Genomic DNA, 23,004 nt, shown 5'->3' with positions numbered 1-23,004 from the left:
AGTTTAAATTTATATATCTTCTAATGAGATATAGATATATCAATGTTTCTGTGTTACTTCATGTTTGTATTTTATTTTTAAACTATTTTATTTTTAAATGATTTACCATTAAATCATTAATTTAATTTTTATTTTTAAACTGATAAAACATATTGACAGAAACAAACTTCCATGCCTTATTATGTTTATTTTAGTTAAGGTTTTAAGCATTTCTGAAATCTCACTAATAAGTCACACAGCTGCACAGGATTTTTTCACTCCCAATATCTACCCAAAACAGTTTGAACTGAACCACAAATACTTGACACACATTCAGGCTAAGCTGAATTATTATATATTTGTCTCACAGCAGAAGTCAGAGTAGAATCATTTTAGAATTTTAATAAATGTTTCTTCAGAAAACCCAAACAACAAGACAATAGGCAGTGAGTAAGCACTAGGCAGCCGTGGGAAGGAAGAACACTCCTTCAACAGGAAAAAAAACTTACAGGAGAACCAAGTTCAAAAGCACCCATCTGACGTGCCCATCGAAGCATTTTTAAAAATTATTTTATTCTCCCATCACTCTCCTCTGCTGTTTGTAGCAGCTGAAACAAGCAAGTGGACGCTTTCCTCCAGCTGTTTGAAGACCCCTTCAGTGTTTCTGTGCTAATGAAATGCTATTCCATATGTCACCAGATCTAAGGCTTCGTTCACACTGCAGGTCTTAATGCTCAATTTTTTGATCAAATCGGATTTTTTTTTCTGGTTGTTCGCACTACAAATAAAATGTGACACCAAATGCGCTCTAGTGTGAACGGTTCACGGGCCTCAAAGTGGCCCGCATGCGCAAAAGAAGACGTCACACACAACGCGGTCTGTTTACGGAAGTAAAAATGGCGGCTACAGAGCTAGTAGGTGTTGTTGCAACAGTCTAGCAATTTCTGCACAGTCTCACAACCTCAGTTTCTGTCCATTGACTCGCTCCGTCTCCGTCTTCATGCTTTCTCGTTTGTCTTCTCCGGCGCTGATAATTGGCGTGTGTCTTGTGTCAGTGGCGTAAAAGGCGGATTTAATGCGACATGACCATTCAAACAGCAGTCGCTTTCTAAAACATCAGATATGTATCGGATTCAGTACCACATACGAAAGTGGCCTAGGTCGGATTTGAAAATACTGGATTTGTGCTCTTCAAACTGTCATACCATGATCGGATATGGGTCGCATAGGGTCAAAAAAGTCGGATTTGTTGCGCATTCGCCTGCAGTGTGAACGTAGCCTAAAGACATCTTCATTCAGTGCACATGTTCTTTTGCAGCTGTTTTAAATGTAGATGAGGAAAGTGTTCTACATATTTCAATTGCAGCACTCAGGTCTTTAACTACAGCACTGCACATGACTTCAGATTCCCCCGAGGTGGTATTTGTTTCTTTTGGTAGAATGGCACTAGAATGGTCCCATGTGACTGATATTGTAGGAAATGCATGGAAATCATACATAAGAAGAGCAATGTCGCCCTCTCCTGGTTCAACGAAACCTGGACACTAAGATTGTGTGTGAGCGACACAGACAGGGTGCTGTTATGACTTTATACACTTTACTCTTATTTCAATTTATCATTACAATTATCTGTCTAAGTCTTATTAAATAAATATGTATTTTTAGAAAAACATGTTCCGTTTTCCTCTGATGACCAAAAAACTGACAACTGCCCACCTTTAGAGAGTCTTTCTTATAGCCTCATAGAGGCAAACTTGTCAGAGATCATACGAGACATAACACGTGTTAAATATGTCAAATCTGATCTGATGTGAAAATTGCATATTGTTAATAAAACCATGCAAAATTTAGATGTCATAATGTGAATATATATTGTAGCTATGCTACAATCATAGGCCACTTTATTAGATACACCTATTTCACTGCTCATGAAAAGTAACATCCACATCACACCTACAGGAGCTGCTCAGCCATGAAAACCTATGCCACAAAGCTCCTGGCTCACATTTGTGTGCTGATATTAATGCCAGACGACATTTCCCCAGCAACCACATGGTTGCACTTTGGGCAGACTCATATGGTCCACTGTGAACTGCCCACTGTGGGCCCCAGTATTGCTGTGAAATGTTGGGCAGACTGTTTGATCTGAGCAGCGTACCCACTGTATGCCCACACATCCAGTACTGCCACTGACTGGTACAGAGTGTGGACCAGAATGTTCTTTATGATTAAGGCTTCTTTTAGCCACTCCCACAGTTTCAATAGCAAAAGTGACCAATTAAACGTCTGAGAGGTAGAGGAACAGAAACCACAATACCCACTCTGCAGACCTACAAAGTATGATCAAAGTTCATTCAAATCTTTTCCAGCTGTTGTGTTTGCAAACAGAATGAAGCACACGCTAACAAACACATCCGCTCTTTGATGGAGGTGACTATGATTCTTACAACTATAGTGTGTATTGATAACATATAAAAAGTATCCTATAAAGATATAAAATATCACATCACATCTCTGCAAGATCAACAGATTGATCTTAAGTTCAATTCACTAATAATGCTATATAGAGCTATTTAAAACTATGCAGTTTATTCTTTTACAAACCGGAAACAAATCTTTGACAACCTTAAACATTTAAAAGAATTTTACTGAACAATGAAATGAATAAAACAAACGTACTATATCCCCATAAATAAATAAACAGTAACTCAAAATAATGGTTAAGTATATTAAAATGAGCTTCAACATGGCAGATAACAAAAGCCTGCACTCTGCACTTGTTTTCACGGCATTACAAACTTCTTAACCTACGTACAAGGTGACATTTGAGCGACTGTGCCACTGTGGTTCCTCTTGTGTCCAAATAACTGGACTGGGAAAAAATTTATATTATGACATTTAAATTTCGCACGATTTTGTTAAATATGCAAAGGTTATTCTACACACAAAAAAACAAAACCATCAGCATGTTAACCCAACTGTATAATCAACCAATCACATGGCAGCAGCTCAGTGCATTTAGGCACTTGACAAGATCCAGAAACAGATATAAAATATCATTAGAGTCTGGTTTTTTGTTTTTGTTTTTGTTTATATATCATGTGGCACAAATGGGAACCTGAAGTCATTTCCGGTGCTGTGGTTAAAGAAAGTGAGCTCCACAGTGGGAAAAACACGTTATTTTTATCTGCATTTGAAAGAGCTGGACAGCTGTACTGAATGAATGAAATGACAAAGTATTAAAAAAAAATCCACATGGCTGAAAACTTTCACGTGTAGCTCACTTTAACGTGATCACTCTGCTAGCCGAGTGAAGCTACATGCACATTTACATTCCCATCTCTTACCCACCATCACGGACAGCCTGGTGACAGCACAAACTTTAACGGAAGGGTTTTTAAAGTATTCCGTGTCTGTGACAGCAGTGGACATGCAGGCTGGACGTGACCTCTCCCCGTGTTTCAAATCCATACAGTCAGCGCCGGTGTGTTTGTGTGAAGCGGTTGCTAGAGAGTAAATGTTTCTCACATGTTTTAATATGCATTCAGTTAATATAAAACACATTTTTCTTAATGATTGATCACTTGAATAAATAAAACTTTGTTTTAACTATTTTAGCTGCTTTTCACTCAAAATCATTACTTCATGTTTACTGAGGGTGAAGATTTTTTTTTCAGTTCTTTTTTCCCCCAGTTTTTTTTCCAGTTTTTTTTCACATGTGTAAACACAACACTGGTTCCTCCCTTGAGTTAGGTGCATTTTATAACAAATTCTTTAGTAATCAAAGATCACTGTTAAGCAAAAAATGGAAGACAGTCTGGCCCCTTGGAATGAAAGTACAGATAAATGAGGGGTTGCTTTTTCCACAGGACTGCATTTTTTTTTTTAACTATAAGAGAATTTATTAAAAAGCTATATAAATGACTCTTTTAAGAATGGGATTATGAAACTTGTTTGTTACCCAGGAAACGCTTAAACAGCGGGTATGGCAATTGAACCCATAACCTTGTGTGTTATCAGCACCATATTCTAGTTATCTGACTCGTGGCCTGAATCGTCTGATCTGAAGCCAGCTGTAGAGTTCAGCTGATGAGCTGTGCAGATAGAGGTGGAAGCAGTCATTTATATTCCTTGTCGCCTGACACTGCTGTTATTGTTTTTAGGAAAGCCCATGTTACGTATAAAAGCACTCATGTGGAGTACTTCTGACTTCTTTTTGCTATTTCTTGTTAATGAAGCCTAATTGGTAACAAGAAATGTGCTCAAGTGCACTCAGCTTCTATACACCTGAGCTCACTCAAGCACTTTAGTGGCCAGTATGGGGCTTGAACCCATGACCTTGGCTGTTTCAGCACCATGCTCTACCCACCTGAGCTAACCAACCTGCAAGAAGAGCGGTCAAACAACAGTTTTTGTTTTCCAGGATTTCACTGAACAAAGACCAGTGGATCTATTCTGGACATCCAATCAAATGAGACTACTTTTTAGAGCACAGGTGTCAAGCTCCAGGCCTCAAGGACTGGTGTCCTTCAGGTTTTAGATGTGTCCTTGATCCAGCACAGCTGATTTAAATGGCTAAATGACCTCCTCAACATGTCTTGAAGTTCTCCAGAGGGCTGGTAATGAACTAATCATTTGATTCGTGTGTGTTTACCCAGGGTGATATCTAAAACCTGCAGGACACTGTCTCTCAAGGCCTGGAGTTCGGCACCCCTGTTTTAGAGCATGAGAAAAGCATTCTTATGTCGTATTATTCAGCTGGCCTGAGCTCAGATGGAAAGTTTGGGGGTTTGAATGTCTTTGGATCCTTGTTGTTCCTCTATACATTTGCTGAAGATGCTACTGCATGGGCTTTATCTTAAGTGAGGACAGGAAGATGCAAAACAGATTCCAAGCAACCATAAAATGACATAATAAAGAAAAAATACCCACAAACACACTCTGGAAAGATGCAAAACCAACATAAATATCCTTTAAAATATCCTTAGTTTTGTTTTCATTCACAGTTTTACGTCACATTTGTTTGTTGGACATGCTGCGCCATCTGATTTAGACAGGAGTCACAACCTCAAGAGCTGTAGCACAAGGACTGTAGCTACATCGTAAGGTTTTAAAAACTTAGCTATAAAACGTGCTGCCGATGAATAGTGGTAATAAAAACTGAGAGAGGCCGACAGTGATCACTGCCTTTTTTAAGGGGCTTGTTCAGATTAAACAGAACAAGATACAAAGCATTAAACATGTTAAAAACACAACAGCCTTAATAAAAGCAGAGTAGTTTGGACCCGGAAGCAGGGTTCATACATCATCACATAAAGACCGGATATTCCACCTTCTCTGAATGTTTTAATGCAGTACAGTTGTTATTATTATCACTTGTCACATCCTGTTTATGGCAGTTAAAATAAATAACATTCATATAAGAAATAAAATTGTCTCGTGTAAACTGTATATAGTGTTAAATAGGCCTATACTACTGTACTTTAATGTCGGTCATAAGGGTGGTACTTTAAGAGCCATATATTTTATGAGGTGGTACTCATTGTGAAAAGTTTGAGAACCACTGTGCTAGAGAGTGATAAATGAGAGAAAAGTGACACTATTTCAGATAGTGAATCACCAGGACTTCCAGCTGACGGCATCTGGCCTCTGTCCAGATTACGTTGTCGAAGACCACGTGGCCTAATGGATAAGGCGTCTGACTTCGGATCAGAAGATTGAGGGTTCGAGTCCCTTCGTGGTTGGATGTGTGTTTGCTATAGAGAAATCCTAGCCTTATGTGTCGGTAGGTGAGGAAAGAACCAGAAGCCAATCTACCATTCCACATTAATGGCCTATTTTAAATGAGGAACGCAGTTCGAGACTGATGTCTAATCAGCCTGACTGTTTCGTTGTTTTTTTTTTCTTACAGAAAAAGGAATTTCAAAAATATGCACTTTAAAAAAAATCAAAAATATAAAACTTGATAAAAGCTAATACGAAATATTTAAATGTCACTGTTATGAAGTACATTAAGTGTTTAACGGGTGCATGAAATAAAACATTTTTTACTAGTAAATTTTAAGAGGCTGAGTTTTATTTATTTATTTATTTTAAGACTGGCGGAACCTTTTAAAAGCGCCGCTGTTTGTCGTCGGTGTTGGAATTCTTAACTATCAACAGGAACTGACTGAGGAGCAGCAGTGTTGTTGCAAGCGTTAGTAAGTTTAAAGTACCGTTTTTCGCAGTGTCTCTATGTGTGTTAGGAGCTGTCGGGTTAGAATAATAACCGAACTTCACTTTAGCGCGTTTACAACTGTAGAGACACAAAATTAGCTTAACTTACACCTTGAGTACCAGACCTTGAAGTCAGGCAATTCAGAGCTAAAAGTGAAACATTTTGTAGTAAATTTGTTTCTAGTATCGTGTAGATTGTTGCCGAGTTAAAAAATGTGAACTATCGATGTGAACTGAAGTTAGTTATAAACTAAATAGTCATTATATTTTATGAGAAACGTTGAAACCTCAAAAATGTTACATTTTTAAATATAGTTTGGTTTTCGGGTCATTTGTTACTAGGTTATAAGTTCAAAAACGTGAGAAAAACCACGTCTATAATCCCTTTTATTTTATGAATACACCTAGCAACACACATTTCTTTTTGACACTCGTGTTCAGTGTCTTTATTTTTACATTTTTCTTTTGCATTTTACTTGCTTCGTCTTTGAATTCTATCAATGATCGTTGCATGTTTTAAGTCTCTGGGAATGCTATGTTAATTATTATACAGGCTAGATGGTTACCGAGTTAAAGAGTAGCTGCTACTCATGTGTGTATGCTCTAAAATAACACGATGACTCGTACCAGTATGTGATAAGGAGCAGTGGGATTTTAAATTCCTAATTTTTTGAACAGAGTTTGGACGAGACAACCGAGAAAACCGCTGGCATGTGCGTCCACCGTCCTTTGGGTGTAAACTGGTGTCATAAAGTGACTGATTGGGTGTTTTTGAGTTTTCTAAATGATCCTGAGTCAACCTCTGTGTTGTGTAGTGTGTTTCTAATGACTTACTGACGAGAAACACTCGACTTCCTTCCCCGAAAACAGGAGCTGCCACTGCGGTCTGAACCTCCTGCAGTGGGGTGATTATGCGGCCGGCTCTGCGTCTATAAAACGCGGCTTCAGCAGAGCTCAGCCCAGGCTTTTGGGGGCGCATTCCTCGGAGGTGAGTGATTAGAAAACATTTTTGATATAAAAGGAAATTAGACCATGTGTTCACTGGCATTCACTTTCAGAAACAGCAGCTCCTGCTTGCTTTGACCGACAAATATGGCTACGAGTCCTGTGATAATAGGTGCTTTTATTGTGAAAGAAAATACTTTTTTGTTGTTTTAATTACTGTTTTTAGTGCAACCCTTTTTATAATATCAAAGCAACATTCAACATTCTGTTGTAAGAGTTGGAATACTAGTAATATTAATAATAATAATAATAACAATAATGCTAATGATGATAATAATAATAATGATAATACAACATCTCCACCCTGCCTTTAAGTAGCTCTTTCGTCCTGTTTTCCCTGATGGAGGGAAGCGGAGCTCCTGCTGAGGACATCCTCCTCCGGCGTCCCTGGCTTCCCGTGAGCATCAGTGGGTGCCAGCTCCTGACCAAAAGCTGGTTCGGTGAGACGGCGTACCATATCCTGCTCACCGACATGCACTGTGTGTGGGAGGAGAGGATGGACACAGCAGACATCCAGAGCAGAGCACAGGTATGCACGAATGTGAACAGATAACCTGCGAGGCCTTGTGGAATTTACTTAGCAGGAAATCTTTATTCTTACTGTTCTTAAAAACCAGAAGAGCAAAAACCCGTGTTTGATGAATACATTCTTGTTCTCCATCATCAGGAGCTTAACAGGCGTTTGCGAGCCCCAGTCAAAGCCTTCTTCACTCACCTGTGTGAGGTGGTTAAGCCCTGCCTGGCGGGAGTCGGAAGCCAGACTGAAAACGAGGTTCAGATCTCGCTGACGAGACAGGAGGATGGTAGCATCAACATGAGGCTGAAGAGCGAGCTGGCAGGGCTCCCTTTCTACTGGGAGTTTCACTGCACCCCTGCCCCAGTAGCTTTGGTACATCCCTGCCTTTCAGATTTCTTTTTTAAACCCTAACCGTGGCGGCTGGGCTGTCTGACTGTTTTGTGTGTTTCTTCAGGTGTGCATTCAGCTAGTGCGCCCCCTGGTGACGATGAGCCGCCTGCTGCAGCGGCAGGTGGAGCAGCTGGGAGGTCTGCTGGTGAGGAAGGACGCTGAGATCCAGGACTACAGAGAGAATGGAGCCACGCTCAGCAGAGGTACAGAGGCTGTTTGTAAGGTCGCAGCATTTCCAGCAGCACTTCCTGGTCTGTCGTAATGGGACTGTGATATGCACCTGGTGAAAGCTGGAGGAATCCACCATCACATTACCCACTGGTTTTTGGGCTGGTGTGTTGAAGTCGGAAGCAAACATATTGGTTAGCAAGCTGCGCTGTAATTAATCTAACAACATCTAAGCAAAATGCAGAAACAGTGTGTGGACAAACTAAATACGCAGATGGGGGCAGTGTCCAAATTATGGGGTGCAGCCAGTGTGTGGGCCTCACTTGTACTGTGTTTGCCCAAGAGCTGAAGTGAAACAGAATGTTAAAAAAGAATGAAAGGTGTCCACTGCAGTTCCTGGTGAACTCTCAAATTGAGAAATGTTTGCACCCTTTCCTTTTCCAGCTCATTTGTCAACCAATCAACATTCAGTGTATGCGCAGTTTAACAACATACTATTGGGTTTTTACAGGTGCGTGTTTACGTAACCCGGCTTGCAGACAAAACAAGTATACGTACCAGCCAGGTGCTGCTAATCTAATGCATTTGATTCATTGCTCATTAGCGAGTGTGAGCACCTCTAAAGAAGAAGTTCAGGTGTGTGTTAACACGATGCAGAGTTGGAAAGACTTCAGCAATAGCAGGAACAGTAAGGAACAGCAAGAAAAAGATAATCCACAAGTGGAAAACATTTCCCCCCAAGGTCAGACTGTGCAATGCTCAGTGAAAGTGTAAAAAAACAAAACAAAACCCAAGAGCTCCATCTCAGACTACTGTTGGCACGGTGGAGGAGGGGGTCATGATTTGGGCTTGTTTTGCAGCCGAAGGACCTGGGCAGCTTCAACCATCTCCTCTGTATACCAAAGTATTTTGGAGTCAGATGTTAGGCCGTCCGTCCGGCAGCTAAAACTTGGCTCCAACTGGGTCATTTAACAGGACAATGATCCACAGCACAGCAGCAAATCTGTAACAGAATGGTCCAGTGCTGAGGTGGGGGCCGCTGTAAATAAGAGTTGAGCAAAATTCCTCCATAATGATGTAAGAGACTGATTAGGTCTTAAACTAAATGATGCCTTTTTTATTCACTGTGTCTGCATTTTTGTTAGTTTTTTCTACTGAATAAAGAATGAGTTAGTGTAATGGTTTGTGTGTTGCTGTCCATCAGAGTTTGTATTTATCTCATTTTAAGATCTGCTATGGACAGGTCTTAAAACAAAGGCACATTAATTCATATTTAAATTTGGTGTACAGTGCAGTTTTGTGTTTTCTGAAGTCTAGTTTTTGTTTTTAGTTAAATTAAATGTTTTTTAAATGTTTTTTCAGTTTTAGATTTATTTTAGCTTTAGTTCACCATGATAAGCTCAGTCTGTACCTTACACCAGGCTGTAGTTGTCAGATAAATGCATTAATGTACTCTAAAAGGGACCGGCAACACAAACGCTGATGATCATAATCAGCCTCCACGACTTTGAACCTTAATATAATTTAATCATCTGAGTTATAAAAAAACAAAATCACCTTTGCACAGCTATCATGAACTGGAAAACTGTTCATAGAGAACAAAATGTATTTTTGCAGTTTTCAAACCCTGTCCGCTCTTTGGCTGCTCAGGTTAAACATGATACATAAGTCACTTAGATACCTTCAAAAAGTTATTGTATGTTATTTTTATTTGTTCCTAAGTAAATCAGTTTGGCTGAGATGTTATAGTTTTCACACAGTTGAATAAACATCAAACAGAAAACTGATTAAACAGAAGTGTGAGATGGTAGAGAATTTACTCCAATGTCCTGTTATATTTTACGGAGCAAGGAGTAGACGGCTGAGTTTATTAAACTCCATTGAGACAGCTGGTGACGCAAATCTGAAGGCTAGACCGTCCCATTTCACAGCCTCGCACTTCCAGCCTTCTCAGTTTTCGGAGGATCCGGCCTTTGCGGTGTACGTGAGCCGAAGGATGCAGCCCCTGAATTGAGACACAGCCTATGGGTGCTCACTCACTTGTGGAGCCATCCTGTAGTGGACATTAGCGGAAATGCAGTTTTTGGTACTTTCCCATAGGTTGCTAACTGTTTAGCAGCTAACTGCTTTTGTGACCCCTCAGTCTGATCACTGTGGAGCGTCATGATATCATGATTATAATCCAGATGTGTGTCTTTTTGAACCCAGAACGGCTGCAGACAGATGTTTTTGAGGAGCAAACCCACAGAGAAGACTTCATTGCAAAGGTGAGAGGACACACACACACACACACACACACACACACACACACACACACACACACACACACACACACAGAGCCTATAGTTTGAGCTCCGTTCCTCGTCATTAACCTGCTGTGGTGAGCTTCCTTGTGATAAACCACTGCGGTCGCTGGAACTTGAGCCGCGTGACGTGCTCAATAATCGCTGTGTGCCACTTCCTGCCAATCAGGATGAGGTGAGGTTAAGTTCCCGTGTGTGTGTGTGTGTGTGTACACACTGTATTCAGGTGTGGAATTTCTCATCTCTTACTATGCTGACCCCTGACCTCCACTCTGTGTGTGTGGTCGGGGTTTTCAGATGCACCTGTTGAATTTTTCAGGACGGATACGACTGGTTATTTTTATATTTTTATTATGTTAACACTTCAGTGTGTTTTTCACACAGTTTCCATTTGAGTTTTGATACCCACATCCCTGCTGCCTTGACATTTGTCCACCTTCAAATACACTAGTCATACTGTATGTGGTAAAAAGGAAGAGAGGAAATCAATAAATATTTAATTTTAAGGGACAGACTGAACCATTAGGTGGCATACAGCTGGTTTTGTTACTGTTTTTTTTTTTTTTTTGGATCCAAATGTTTCAACCTTTGGATCTCTCAGACATTTAAATGTCTTCTGTGTTACAAACAGAGCAGTACTCAGACAAAAACGAAAATAGCTGAATGAATGTATTATTCCAGTTCATTGTTTGCCAATTATTCAACCAAGAAACAACAACAACAAAAAAAGTGTCTGTCTGTCCTTTATTCCTTCACGGGAACTAGAGTCGATCAAAATATCTATATATTGTTATATGATTGATACAGACGCATTAAAATTTGTTCAGAATTTGCAAATCACTGATGATTCATCTCATAATACATGACCCGCTGTTCTCCTCTACATAAGCTGATTTTATAGGTTAAAAGTATTTGAAAAAATCAGCCCTGTGTTTGCTTGATGGTGGATCACCACTAAAGTTTGCAGTGGACTTGGTCATATTTACAGAGGTACCTACAAAGAATAGTTTCACATGTGGGTTTTTACAGGTTTCAGTCGTGGTAAAAAGGATGTTGCAGCATCGTGACTCACTTTACCGCATCCTCTGATTCGATTTACAGTAGCAGCAGTGTTGTCGGCCATTACAACTAACTGCTTCTTATGCACACAGAAGTTTCTGTTGCACCTTAACTTAATATCTAATGCCTACTTATCATCTGAAAACGAGCACCATCGAAATCCATGTGTCCTGTTGTAAATCCTTAAGACCAATCAGTGTCCATTAGCTGGATTATCAGTGTTTTATGGGCTGACTGTGGTGTGCAAGGAGACGTCCTTGGATGACTTTAGTGATAAGTGGACTTTTTTTTTTTTTTCCCCTGAGCTAATGTTAGCTGGTGTATCTTAAGTAAGTACACCATGATTCAGAAGCTTGTAGTGGAGGGATTTTAGCCTACTCTTCTTTATAGCGTTGCTTGAGTTCATCGAGGTTCATGCACAGCTCTCTTAAGGTCCCAACACAGCTTTTCAGTCAGGTTGAGGTCCGGACTTTGACTGGATCATTGCAGCACCTTGATTCTTTTCTGTTCAGTCATTTTGTTGTAGATTTGACACTGTGGTTCAGATCATTGTCCTGTTTCATGACCCAGATGTCCTCACGTTTGACTCTAAAATACTTTGGTATACAGAGGAATTTATGGTCAACTCAATGACTGCAAGGTGCCCAAATCATCACCCCAGTACTGATATGCTGTGTTTGGTCTTGTGCGTTGTGGCCAAACATCTCCACTTTGTTACCTTTTAGAACATCTTCCAAAGAAAGTCTAAGTATATTAAATTAAAACTTCCGCTTGCAGCTTTTCAGGCAGTATTTTGTGCATTTTACCTTTTACTTAAACATCTTCTATGTATTTATTTATTTAATTCTATTTTTTTGGACCTTCATCCCTTGTGCGTATGCATGGTCTGTGGAAGTTTTTACATTTGTTCAAACAAACTGTGGTAAGAAAATACAGATGAGTCACAGATTTGGTCGAACGTTCGTACGCGCGGTCTATCTGTGAATGAGATCCACTGTCTCCAGAGGTGTTAAAAGATGCCTTCTTGCACGTCGTGGGGTTTTTATAGCTCTCAGGGAAATTTCCCGTCTCAGGTGAGCGTGCGGGGAAGATGCTGCAGGGCTTGCTTGTGTGTCATCAGGTGGTTTTCGGGGAGGGAAGCAGCCTGTTTGTTGATGCTGTTTGTGTAAAAGGACAAACCAGGAAAGAATCACAGTTTCATTTGGTGGAAAAGCTCCAGGTCAGGTACGATTATGACTCATGGAAAGTTACATCAGGGTCACAGTGGAAGCTCTATTTTCTGCTTTTTTCTTTTTTTTTTTTTTTTTTGGGCAATCAGTGTTGAGCCAGGCTGGGTGAAGTGGACAGTCAGAAACCACAGAAGAAGAAGAAGAAAAGTGCTGCAGTAGATCAAAGTCTTCTTCTCTCATGGCAAATTACACCGGGCTGCGACCAGGCCGCCCTCAGACCAAAGTCCAAACTGAAATAAAATGTGTCTGGGAAAAATGTTGCCGCGATGCGTCAAGCAGAGAATCACACACGCGATGGATAGACTGCTATTTGTGTGTGTGCGTTTAGCATGTGTGTGTAGTATTTATCTATCAGGGTCAGGCTTTTGCATACCTGTACGCGTGCATGTCCGTGAATGTGCCATCCCTGTGTTGTGTTTGTGTCGGCATCTCTATCACCATGAGAACGTCCACGGCAGCCCATCATACTTATATTTAGTTTCTTTTTTACTCTCCTGACGTCATGGCGTCAGTAATCTTCTCTAGCTCTCTGCCAGATAATGAATGAGCCCGTTTCCAAAAATGTCACAGTAACAGACGGATCAGAGCTGCAGGTACAACACACAGTCTGTATTTGTGCCCTGTTGGTGTTTTTAAAAAAAACAAAAAACAACAAAACAACCCGGCTTCAGTTTCAGCTTCAGCTTTTCTTCCTTGAACTTGAACTTCTTTGACATTTACACAGTTATTTACGTGCACAGTGCCAACACAGAGCGGCACAGACCAATATCTTCAGAAATCGTCCGCCTCATCACCCTCTCCTTTACCGTTTCCACGTGTGTGTGCGTGTGTACCATTTGTGGCCTCTGGTTTCCCACATTAAGGGGAGTAAAGGGCAGAGGGACAGTGAGAGGGAGACGATGATGACAGGAACTGTAGCTTTTATTTTCTACTGCAGCTTTCCATGCAAAGCCCCTCCCCACTCGGTCACCACACAAACACCCCACCCAGCTCAGGTCAACATTTACATGGGTGGAATTAGTCTGTGCTTCCCACTGATGCGCGCGTGCGCACACACACACACACACACACACACACACACACACACACACACACACACACACACACACACACACACACACACACACACACACACACACACTGGGAATTAACTTGGGCACAGGCTAAAGCTGGTCATGGAGCCAGAGGATGAAAAAAAAAAAGTGTTCAAATCCTTTTAGGATCACATCAGCTTCCCTTTAGGACCTAAATTTGAGCGGTGTGTGTCTGCGCTTGTGCATCTGTGAGGACCAGTTTTACAGCATGAGGATATTTTTTGCTGCCCTCTGTTACCTGTTGTGTTTTTAAAAGTGTAGCTGTTTTTTTTGTAACCCCCCCCTTTTTAAAATACATGTTTTATAAGATTAGGACTTTTTTTCTCTTTTTCTTTTTGTAAAGTGAGAAGCCCTGTTTTAAAACTGGGGAGTTTTGGACATTTCTTTTTGTAAAATAATGGCCATTGTTTAATATCAGGTTAAGAGCCTTTTTTAAAAAGCGTGAATGTTTTAGTAAAGTGAGAAGGCTTTTCTATAAAGTGCACACTTTATGTAAAAAGTGCCGTTATTTAAAATGTCTTTTTTTTCTTGAGTTTTGAAAAATAGGGATAATTTTTGTAAAATTATAACTTTTTCAAAATTGAGAGGTCTCCTTGTTGAGGACTTTTTTTGTGTAAGGTGTGATTTTTGCAAAATACTTTGTTTATCAAATAAACACTTTTTTGTAACGCTAGGACCATATTTTATTTAGATATTGAGGACTATTTTTCATAAAATTATGTTTGGTTTTCCTTTTTTTTTTTTTTTTTTTGTAAACATAGGACTGTTGTTTATAAAGTGAGGACCTGTTGTAAATTGAAAAACCCTTTTTATAAAGTACTGGGTATTGGTAAATTTAAATTATTTAAAAGTGATCAGGTTTTTTTTGTTTTTTTTTTGTACAATTAGAACCTTTTCCAACATCTGTAACATTAATTATATATTTTATATATACAGTGTTGGGAAGGTTACTTTTAAAATGTTTTCCACTACGGGCACAAAATATAGTTTGTAACATATTCTGTTAAGTTACTTAATGTGAGTAACGTATTCTGAATACTTTGGATTACTTAATATATTGTCATGCTTTTTAGAATTACATGAATGTACTATTGCTGTGTTATTTATTACTATTACTGAAGGCTGCATTACAACCTGCTAGCTGCAAATAATCATGGGCAGTTCTGAAAGATTTTTAAATCTTAATATAAAATGAGTAACAGTAGGGTCGACATTAAGTAAGGCTGCACTTTTTGCAGTGATCTCGTATAGAAAACTATTTCTGTATCAGTAATATGTTTCCTTTCTGTATGCTTTCAGAACTGTGCATGATTATTTGCAGCTAGCAGGTTGTAATGCAGCCTTCAGTAATAGTAATAAATCACACAGCAATAGTACATCAAAGATACTGAAGTGGCACATAACCCAGGTAGCTACCACAACTAAAACAAGGCAGTAGGCTAATGTTGGTTTTTAAAAAAGAACTTGCTTCCAGATGTTTCTTTAGGTTGGAGTCTTTTGACGCTGAGAGCAGTTTGGTTGCTGGCAAACAGAGTTGGCATTGTACGGTCAGATTTCGCCCATCCCTTTCTTCTTTAAATATGAAGTGTGTGTGTGTGTGTGTGTGTGCGTGTATGGATGTATGTCTTTTTTTAATTAAAATAATGTCTTTAAAGTGAGCTTGGTGTTAAACCAAATGAAGCCATTTTTGTGAAATGAAGGATTTGTTTGGTAAAGCAACCTCTTTTCACAAAGCCATGACTCCTGTATAAATTAAAGTGAGGATGTTTTGTGACATCAATTCATTTTAATGTAAAATGAAAACAAGTGATTTTTTTTTTTAGTGTGAGAGCTTTTCTTTCTTGTTCATTTCTTTTTCTTTTTCTTTTTTTTTCTTCTTTTTTTTTCTTTGGGTGACATAAAGTTGGGAAGTTTTCTTGGCTGGTCTTTAGGTTGGGATCGACTTTCAGAGACTTTTTTTTTGAAGGTTCCTAATATCTTGGCATTCAAGTTAACGTTAGGTAAGGGTCACGATGAGGGACCTCATGTGCCTCGGGATCCACACGGCGATGGAAGTGCAAAGTTATTGTGAGTCAGATGGCAGCAGCTGATGACCTGGCAGAGGGGAGTGTCACACAAAGCATTTTGTGACGCATGGTTTTGGTTTTCAGAGTCAGTTGTTGGCTCGTGTGTGTGTGTGTGTGTGTGTGTGTGTGTGTCACAGGCCCTGTTTATTATCTTTTACTTGCATGTGTGTGTCATGGTGACGCATGCTCTGCAGTTTTCGGCACTGCGCTCGCAGCACCAGCAGCAGCGTCACAGCTGTTGACTCTAAACTGAATTGTCACTGTTTGGGAACGATGCCCGCTTCCTGTTTCATGAGACGGCGGCTTCACAGCTCCACTGACAATTAGTGGCCACTTCTGACCAAAACACCTCACTTGAGCTGCACAGACTCACATAATTGAGCCAAAATGTTGCGGCTTCCAAATTTGGCATTCCTTACTCCAAATTTCCAGCTTTTCTGGCTTAAATTGAAGGTTTTCCTGGTCAGGTTTGAGTTGGGTTTGCTTGAAACTGCTTACAAACAATGAATCAGAAACTATTTCTTTCTTCTTTACAGTGCAGCTTTCCATCTCCAGTAAAAGCGCTGTATTGGGTTGTGTGTTCAAATTGCTGAGGAAATTATCCTTAAATGCTACATCGTGCTCCACGTGAAGCCCTGTGCGGCTGGTATAACAGGAGGAGTTGAATCCTAATATCTGTGTGCTTCAACCAGAGTCTCTAAGTTAAGAGCAGGGCAGGAAACTTAATTTTTGCATCCACTGACCACAGAGCCTGACCGATTCCAAAATACACACTTTGACTTTCAGCAGCTGAATATGACTTTGAGAATAAGGAGAAGCTGCAGATATTGATCAGTTTGCTGTCTGCAAATGAGGGAAAATTAAAGGACAAAGCTGAAAGCTCCTTAAACTTAAGCACAGTTTCTGAAATGCATAAATCAAGTAAAATACATAAATGAAAACTGCTTTCATGGTTGGAAAACAGGACTTGTCTCCCATTTAATCTGACTTTAACTTCTTTATGTTTATTGCTGTCAACAGTAAATTCTAATATGGATTAAATATTTTTAAATTCAGATAAAAATGCAGATAAGGAGGGTGAGGAATTTAAGCCCTGAGTGATATCTGCAGGCAAAACCTGGGGTAAAAAGGAGCATAAAAGAGAATAAGGGAGCTTTAAAAAAACAAATATGACCAGGAGTGTTATTGGAAGCCATGGCAACAGAAATGAATCAAGTGCAAGTACAATGAACCACAGTTTAAATCAAAACCTGTTGTAAACATACGAGAAAAAAAACCCCAAACTTGCTTCATAACAACATTGATTGTTAACCTGTCGTTCACCTGTTGTTGTTACAAGTTGCTGAATTTTAATGCTCTTCCTTAAGTCAGGAATTAGTCAGGATCGGTCCACACTGAAGCACAAGCCCTGAGTTTTACCACTAAAACATCCAATATCCGTTTAAAAGGTCCTTAAATATCAGTGAGGTGGAAATGTAGTTAAATTACTGCAAAAACATGCTGGTGTGGAAATGGCTTCACAGTTTTAGGGTAATTTTGTGTTAGCATATCAAACTGGAAAACAAAGGGGGGGGGGGGGGTGTGGCGAAGGAAAAGTCAAAAACACACGAGGTACTTTAAATTATATACAAAAGCCTTTCAATAAAAAGAATGTAAGACGTGATAAAGTCTGTCTTGAGTGATTAACAGTTTATAATACAGCACCAGGATTCTAAATAATCCAACATGTATCTTAACTGAAGATCTAGAAGAAGCAACCGTGTGTTTTAACATCTGTATCTGTTTTCTCTTTGCTGTGGAGGCGCGCCGGACTCTGTAATTTCATATGTGAGGCTGAGAAAACAAGACAGTTATTGTAGGAGCAGGAGGAAAGAAGGATTTGAGGAAGGTGAGAAAGGTTTTTCTCTCTTTACGTCTCTCCTCTGTAAATCATTGACCGTTGTGCTCATAAACAGCGGTGTGCGGCACTTTGTGTCATGGACCTGAGGAATTCAGGGCCTACGTGGTAAGTAGGCGAGGCTAGAAAGAGGCAGCATTTACACTCTTCAGCAGCAAAGTGATGGAGAATATTTAGCTTCTTGGTCACCGTATTCAACCTGATATTCTTGGTGATATCTAAAGACTCGATATTCAATTGTTTCCAGTGTTTTTGCTTGGTTACTCATCAAGTGACCGAGCTATTGTAGCAACTAAAATGACTGAATAGTGTCTTTATTTATACAATTTTTTTTTAATGGTTTTGTTTACATTTATCATATTATTTTTATCTGTAAAATTTTCTGATGTCATTTACTGAGGCTTTTAGTCATTTCCATACGAAAATGAGTGTTGCCTGCTTGCCTGTTACTTCTTTTAAAACAAATTTTCTATGTTTCAGTAAAATTACGGGTGAATTTTGGGTGAATAATATATTTCAGTATGCTTTTATCATTTTAACACCAAAATTTTAGCTAAGTGACACAGGCCTACAGACTGGTCTGCAACCATTTGGCAACCACCAGTCATGAGGGAAAAATTAGTATTCCCTGACCTGTTGTGATTGGAGGTTGAGGGCAGCAACAGGGAAAATGACTACTAAAGCCACAAAAACACAAGCCTACAGACCAGTCAGTGGCCCCCTGGCAACCACCTGTTGCTATGGAAAAACATGTATTCTCCAAACCGTTGGCACAAACCTCCTCGTGCTTGCTTTGGTTGCTAGCATATTGGCGCAGTCATAGTTTGCATGGAAGTGGCAGACTTGTCTACAAACACTGTCCAGCTGGTCTCAGAGCTGTAGTGAAAATGTGAAAAGTGTGCTGCAGACCAAAAATGGAGAAGCTTCACCTTCAAAGTAAAAGCTGTTCCTCAGCACTGCAGCCGACAAGTTTCAAAAGGAGCAACTTTTACTTTCAGAGGAAACGGTCTCCATTCCTGGTTTGTGTCACACTTTTTAAAGTTTTACTACCATTCGACAAGTAGTTAGCTCATATTTGCTAGCATTCTTTACTAGCTGTTTCACTCGGTGAGAGTCAGGAATCACAGTCAGCCAGTCAGAATGCACATCAAATATGGCATATGGAATAGGGAGGGCTAGAATAGGCAATAATGGCATTCACCCTGCTGGTAACCCAGTTGTTGCTTGAATGGTGTCTCTGCAACAAACCTTGTGGATGGATAGAGAAGGAAAAATAAAATGTAAAAAAAAAAAAAAAATAAGAATTTTGCCAAACATAATATATCCTGGAATTCCCACCAGTGAAGTCATCAGATTCACCGTTACGTGTATGCTTCTGTTTCAAACTAAATCTGATTAGGAAAGGTGAAATATCTCAAATACTTATTTCAAACACTCAGAGTATTTAAATTATTGAAATATCTGAAAACTGTCAAAATGAGAACATATTTCAATGTCCGTAATGTAAAACTGTCTGTCTTAGTGTCTGTTTGTGAAGCAGACTTTAAATAACCATTAATGGCTAGATGTTCACTGGACATCTTCTCCTGATTCTCTAGTCTTTGTTACATAATTAGTTCATTTTTTTGTTGTTTTTGGACTGTGGACAAAGTTGCATTTATTTATTTTAATAGAGTAACTTGTGTCTAAGGAGCTTGAAAAGAAAAGCTTCTTGAAGATGTTTCACCTCTCATCAGAGCTTCTTCAGTTCTAAGAGCAATTCATGGAGAGTCACGGATTTTTTTTAGCCCTATTGGGAGTGTCCTTACGAGGGCTGTGGACCCCCTATGGATCCTCTGCCTAATCACACGAGCCAAGGTGTGAAAACGGGCGTGGGTCACCATCAGCCAAAGTTTCGGGTGAACACATTGTGAGACCTTGCCCCACCCTATCATGTGACTTACTAAGATCAAATGACCCAAGATGTAAGCGGGCGTTAAGGTGTCTGGGAAGGGATCGCAAAACTCGATTATAGATGGCAGACAGTTGGTGTCTTAAAGCCCCGCCCTCTTTTCAAAGATGGTCATTCACAGTGGACATAGGACTGAAATTAGCCATCTATCTTTCACGACCCTCTTAGGGACACTCTCAATAGGGCTTAAAAATCTGGGACCCTCCACCAGTTGCTCTTAGGACTGAAGAAACTTCTCAGATGAGAGGTGAAACGTCTTCAAGAAACTTAAAGGAGTCCAGATGCTTTTCTTTCCAAGCTCCTTAGATTACGATGACCTGGATGACTGAGAACCTTCGCAGACAGTAACTTATGTCAGCTTGAGTCATTTTATCAATAACATTACGGGTGCTTCACAAGTTTTTGTACAAGAAAATGTGACAGTAACCATTCTCTCAGGATGTGTAGATCGGCATTACACACATACACTTTAGAGGTAGGGGGGAAAAAATCGATACAGCATAGTACCGCAATATTCTACATTGTAATATTGTATCAATACAGGGACACCAAATATTAATATTTTATTAAATTAATTCTGGGAATACTACAAACAAGAGGGCTCATTTCACCTGATAGGAAGCAACCTTTCTGCAAACAGTTGCAGTCTGACTTGGACTGACTGCATCACTCTGACAGAGATTGCTGAAGGCTTGCAAGTAGTTGCTGTCTAATTTATGCAATGCAAATGCAAAGAGACTGCCAAGATGTTGTCTTTAGTCTGAATGAGTTTTTGTTAATAAGAAACTCCGTTCAGCTGGCTGCCGGCTGGTTGCATTTTAGTTATATTTCTACAGAACAGGAAGGTGGCTGAGTGCAAATGTGATAGTTAAATGTGAATTTCTGTCTATGTAGACAGCAACACATATGTAATATTTGATGATTTGATGATCCTCGATAATTATTGTATTATCAGAAATGGATTGCATGCAATTGCCAGCTTGACCCCATTTACTCCCAGACTGTTATCAGTTTGATATCGGTCTGATAACAGACTGATAGGAGACTGACTCTGTCTTATGGCAACATTTATGGCAGGTTTTTAGTGAACGTGTTGTTCTGCTTGACAATCTCTTTTTGCATCAAAAAAATAACTGAAGGGAGATAACGTTATCTTATTGGATAAAGCGGATATGGACAAAGTTTAACTTCGAGGATGTAATTTGCAGTTGAAGAAAGGTGATAAATCACAACATCTGTTACTGTAAAAACTCAGCATGTCGCAGAATGCTAAAAATTGCAATAACATAGTATCAGGAGTGAGATATTGTGATAGTATTAGATTGTCAGGTGAGACACTTGACAATATAATACTAGTCCCACCTCTAGTCATTTGTTGCACTTAAAACATAAACTGGACCTTCATTAAGTCAGTGAAGACCTTTAGACATGAACCAGTGAAGAACAGAACATCATCATCATCATCATCCTCCCTGATGTGGTAGAAAGTCATCCTGGTGCATATCAGACCCAGCAATACCCACGTACAAAAACTGGCTTCTTGGGAGATTTAACCACCATTGCCACCTCAGCACTTGTGACCTTACTCATGAGATGGTAGGCTGGGAAGTGGCTTGAACCACATCAAAGGTGGTGACAACCCCACTAGAGTTTATATAAGCCTGGCACTCCCCACCAGCTTTTAAAACTCAAGAGGCCTTGCAGATAAGAGGTGAAACATCTTCATGAACCTAAAAGAAATTGGGTGCCTCTGACTCGAGCACTTTCCATTCAACATGTTCTCACTCCCGAGGAGTAATATTTTACGCTAGGTGACAAATCGCCAACATGTTACGCTTCTAGGCACCCAGCACGTTCCTAAATGACGAGATCGGAAAAATGAGGAAATGTGAGAACCGTTTGGAATCAGTCAACACATGTTCGTTCATTTTCCTCAAATCACTTTGGAAAACACTATTTCACATCATTAAAGTGCTGGTTAAGGTTAGGAATAAGGTTATGGTTATGGTTAGGGTTGGAATACATGGCTGGAACGTCAATTCAATTCAATTCAATTATATTTATTAAACACCAAATCACAACAACAGTTGCTTCAAGGCGCCTCATATTGTAAGGTAATGGCCCTACAATCAAACAGAGAAAACTTTCTTTGCTTCAGGTTTCTGTCAAGCTAAAGGCATTGGACTCAAATGGAAACTGTTTAGTACTGACAAATTTAAAACTCAAATATATATATTCTTGAAAGGTCTAAAGAAAATTAGCCCACATACCTTGAAAGTAGCATATATGGAAGGACTGATGAAAAGTTGAAATTCTCATAGCCATTAGCAGCCACTGAAGAAAATACCTCCGCCTTTAGCTCCTCACATGTGAGGAATTGCTGCTTGTTTCTGGCTTGTATCACTGCAAACTGAATACCTTTGGCTTTGTGGAAACATCTCTTGGGCACTGGGAACTTGTGATGCTGCTATTTTTCGACACAGACTACATTATTAATCATGTAATGAAAATAATCATTATCTACAGCCGCAGTTTGTCCTCTTTACGTAAGGAGCAAAAGACTGCATAACAAAACCATGTACGTACAGTAGATCCTCCTGCGTCTTCTGTCAGTTGCGCACAGTTTCCACAGGGTTGTCCCTGATCTGGGTCTGTAATTAGGCCCTCTGTGGCCTGGCTGCTTCCTCCCTCTTCAGCTGCTGGCCTCTGGGCTGTGTCCCAGCCTGGACCGGCCGAGAGCGGCATCCCGCAAAGACATCACGAGCCTGCGAGCAACATGAGAGCAGGGGCACAAAACACGGCAGCAGGATCGGCAGCGGCAGCAGCAGTAGAGTTTATTGGCATGTGAACACATTGGATGCAGTTTGCGACAGCTGACTCCTGCAGTTCATTAGCCCATTTAGAGCAGCGTGGAGTAAGCATGCAAGGCATCAAGCTGGACCTGAAACGGCTCTAAATTGAGGAGCTTTCATCAAGAAAAAGAGTTTACGGTTCAGTTTATCAGCTTTTGTCAGGTGTGAGCTCGACTAATTCACTCCAAAACACTGAAACAAAACTTGACTGATAGAGAATTCACGGGTCTGCTTGGGTTTTAAGCGACCTCTGACAATCGGAGGTATAAAATACGTGA

General features: G+C 40.0%; 1 protein-coding gene and 1 non-coding gene across 4 annotated transcripts in view; both read left to right on the top strand.

The window, feature by feature from the left end:
• The first annotated feature begins 5,650 nt into the window (after positions 1-5,650).
• Positions 5,651-5,723, top strand: trnar-ucg (transfer RNA arginine (anticodon UCG)). Its single transcript has one exon. It is a non-coding gene; the product is annotated as a tRNA-Arg (tRNA).
• Positions 5,724-6,119: 396 nt separating this feature from the next.
• nhej1 (nonhomologous end-joining factor 1) overlaps positions 6,120-23,004 on the top strand; it is a 31,378-nt gene continuing 14,493 nt past the window's right edge. The window contains exons 1-6 of one of the 3 annotated variants that reach the window (XM_063466311.1): positions 6,120-6,179; positions 7,066-7,183; positions 7,519-7,729; positions 7,868-8,089; positions 8,172-8,310; positions 10,484-10,542. In XM_063466311.1, coding sequence (XP_063322381.1) covers positions 7,541-7,729; positions 7,868-8,089; positions 8,172-8,310; positions 10,484-10,542 — 609 coding nt within the window. In that variant the 5' untranslated portion in view covers positions 6,120-6,179; positions 7,066-7,183; positions 7,519-7,540. Of the gene's footprint in view, positions 6,180-7,065; positions 7,184-7,515; positions 7,730-7,867; positions 8,090-8,171; positions 8,311-10,483; positions 10,543-23,004 lie in introns of all 3 variants that reach the window. The other 2 variants (XM_063466312.1, XM_063466313.1) reach the window with 2 other exon arrangements.

Source organism: Pelmatolapia mariae, linkage group LG23 (genome assembly GCF_036321145.2).
Source record: "Pelmatolapia mariae isolate MD_Pm_ZW linkage group LG23, Pm_UMD_F_2, whole genome shotgun sequence".
In the NCBI taxonomy this organism is placed as follows: Eukaryota; Metazoa; Chordata; class Actinopteri; order Cichliformes; family Cichlidae; genus Pelmatolapia; species Pelmatolapia mariae.
This window is presented reverse-complemented; position numbering and strand designations above follow the sequence as displayed.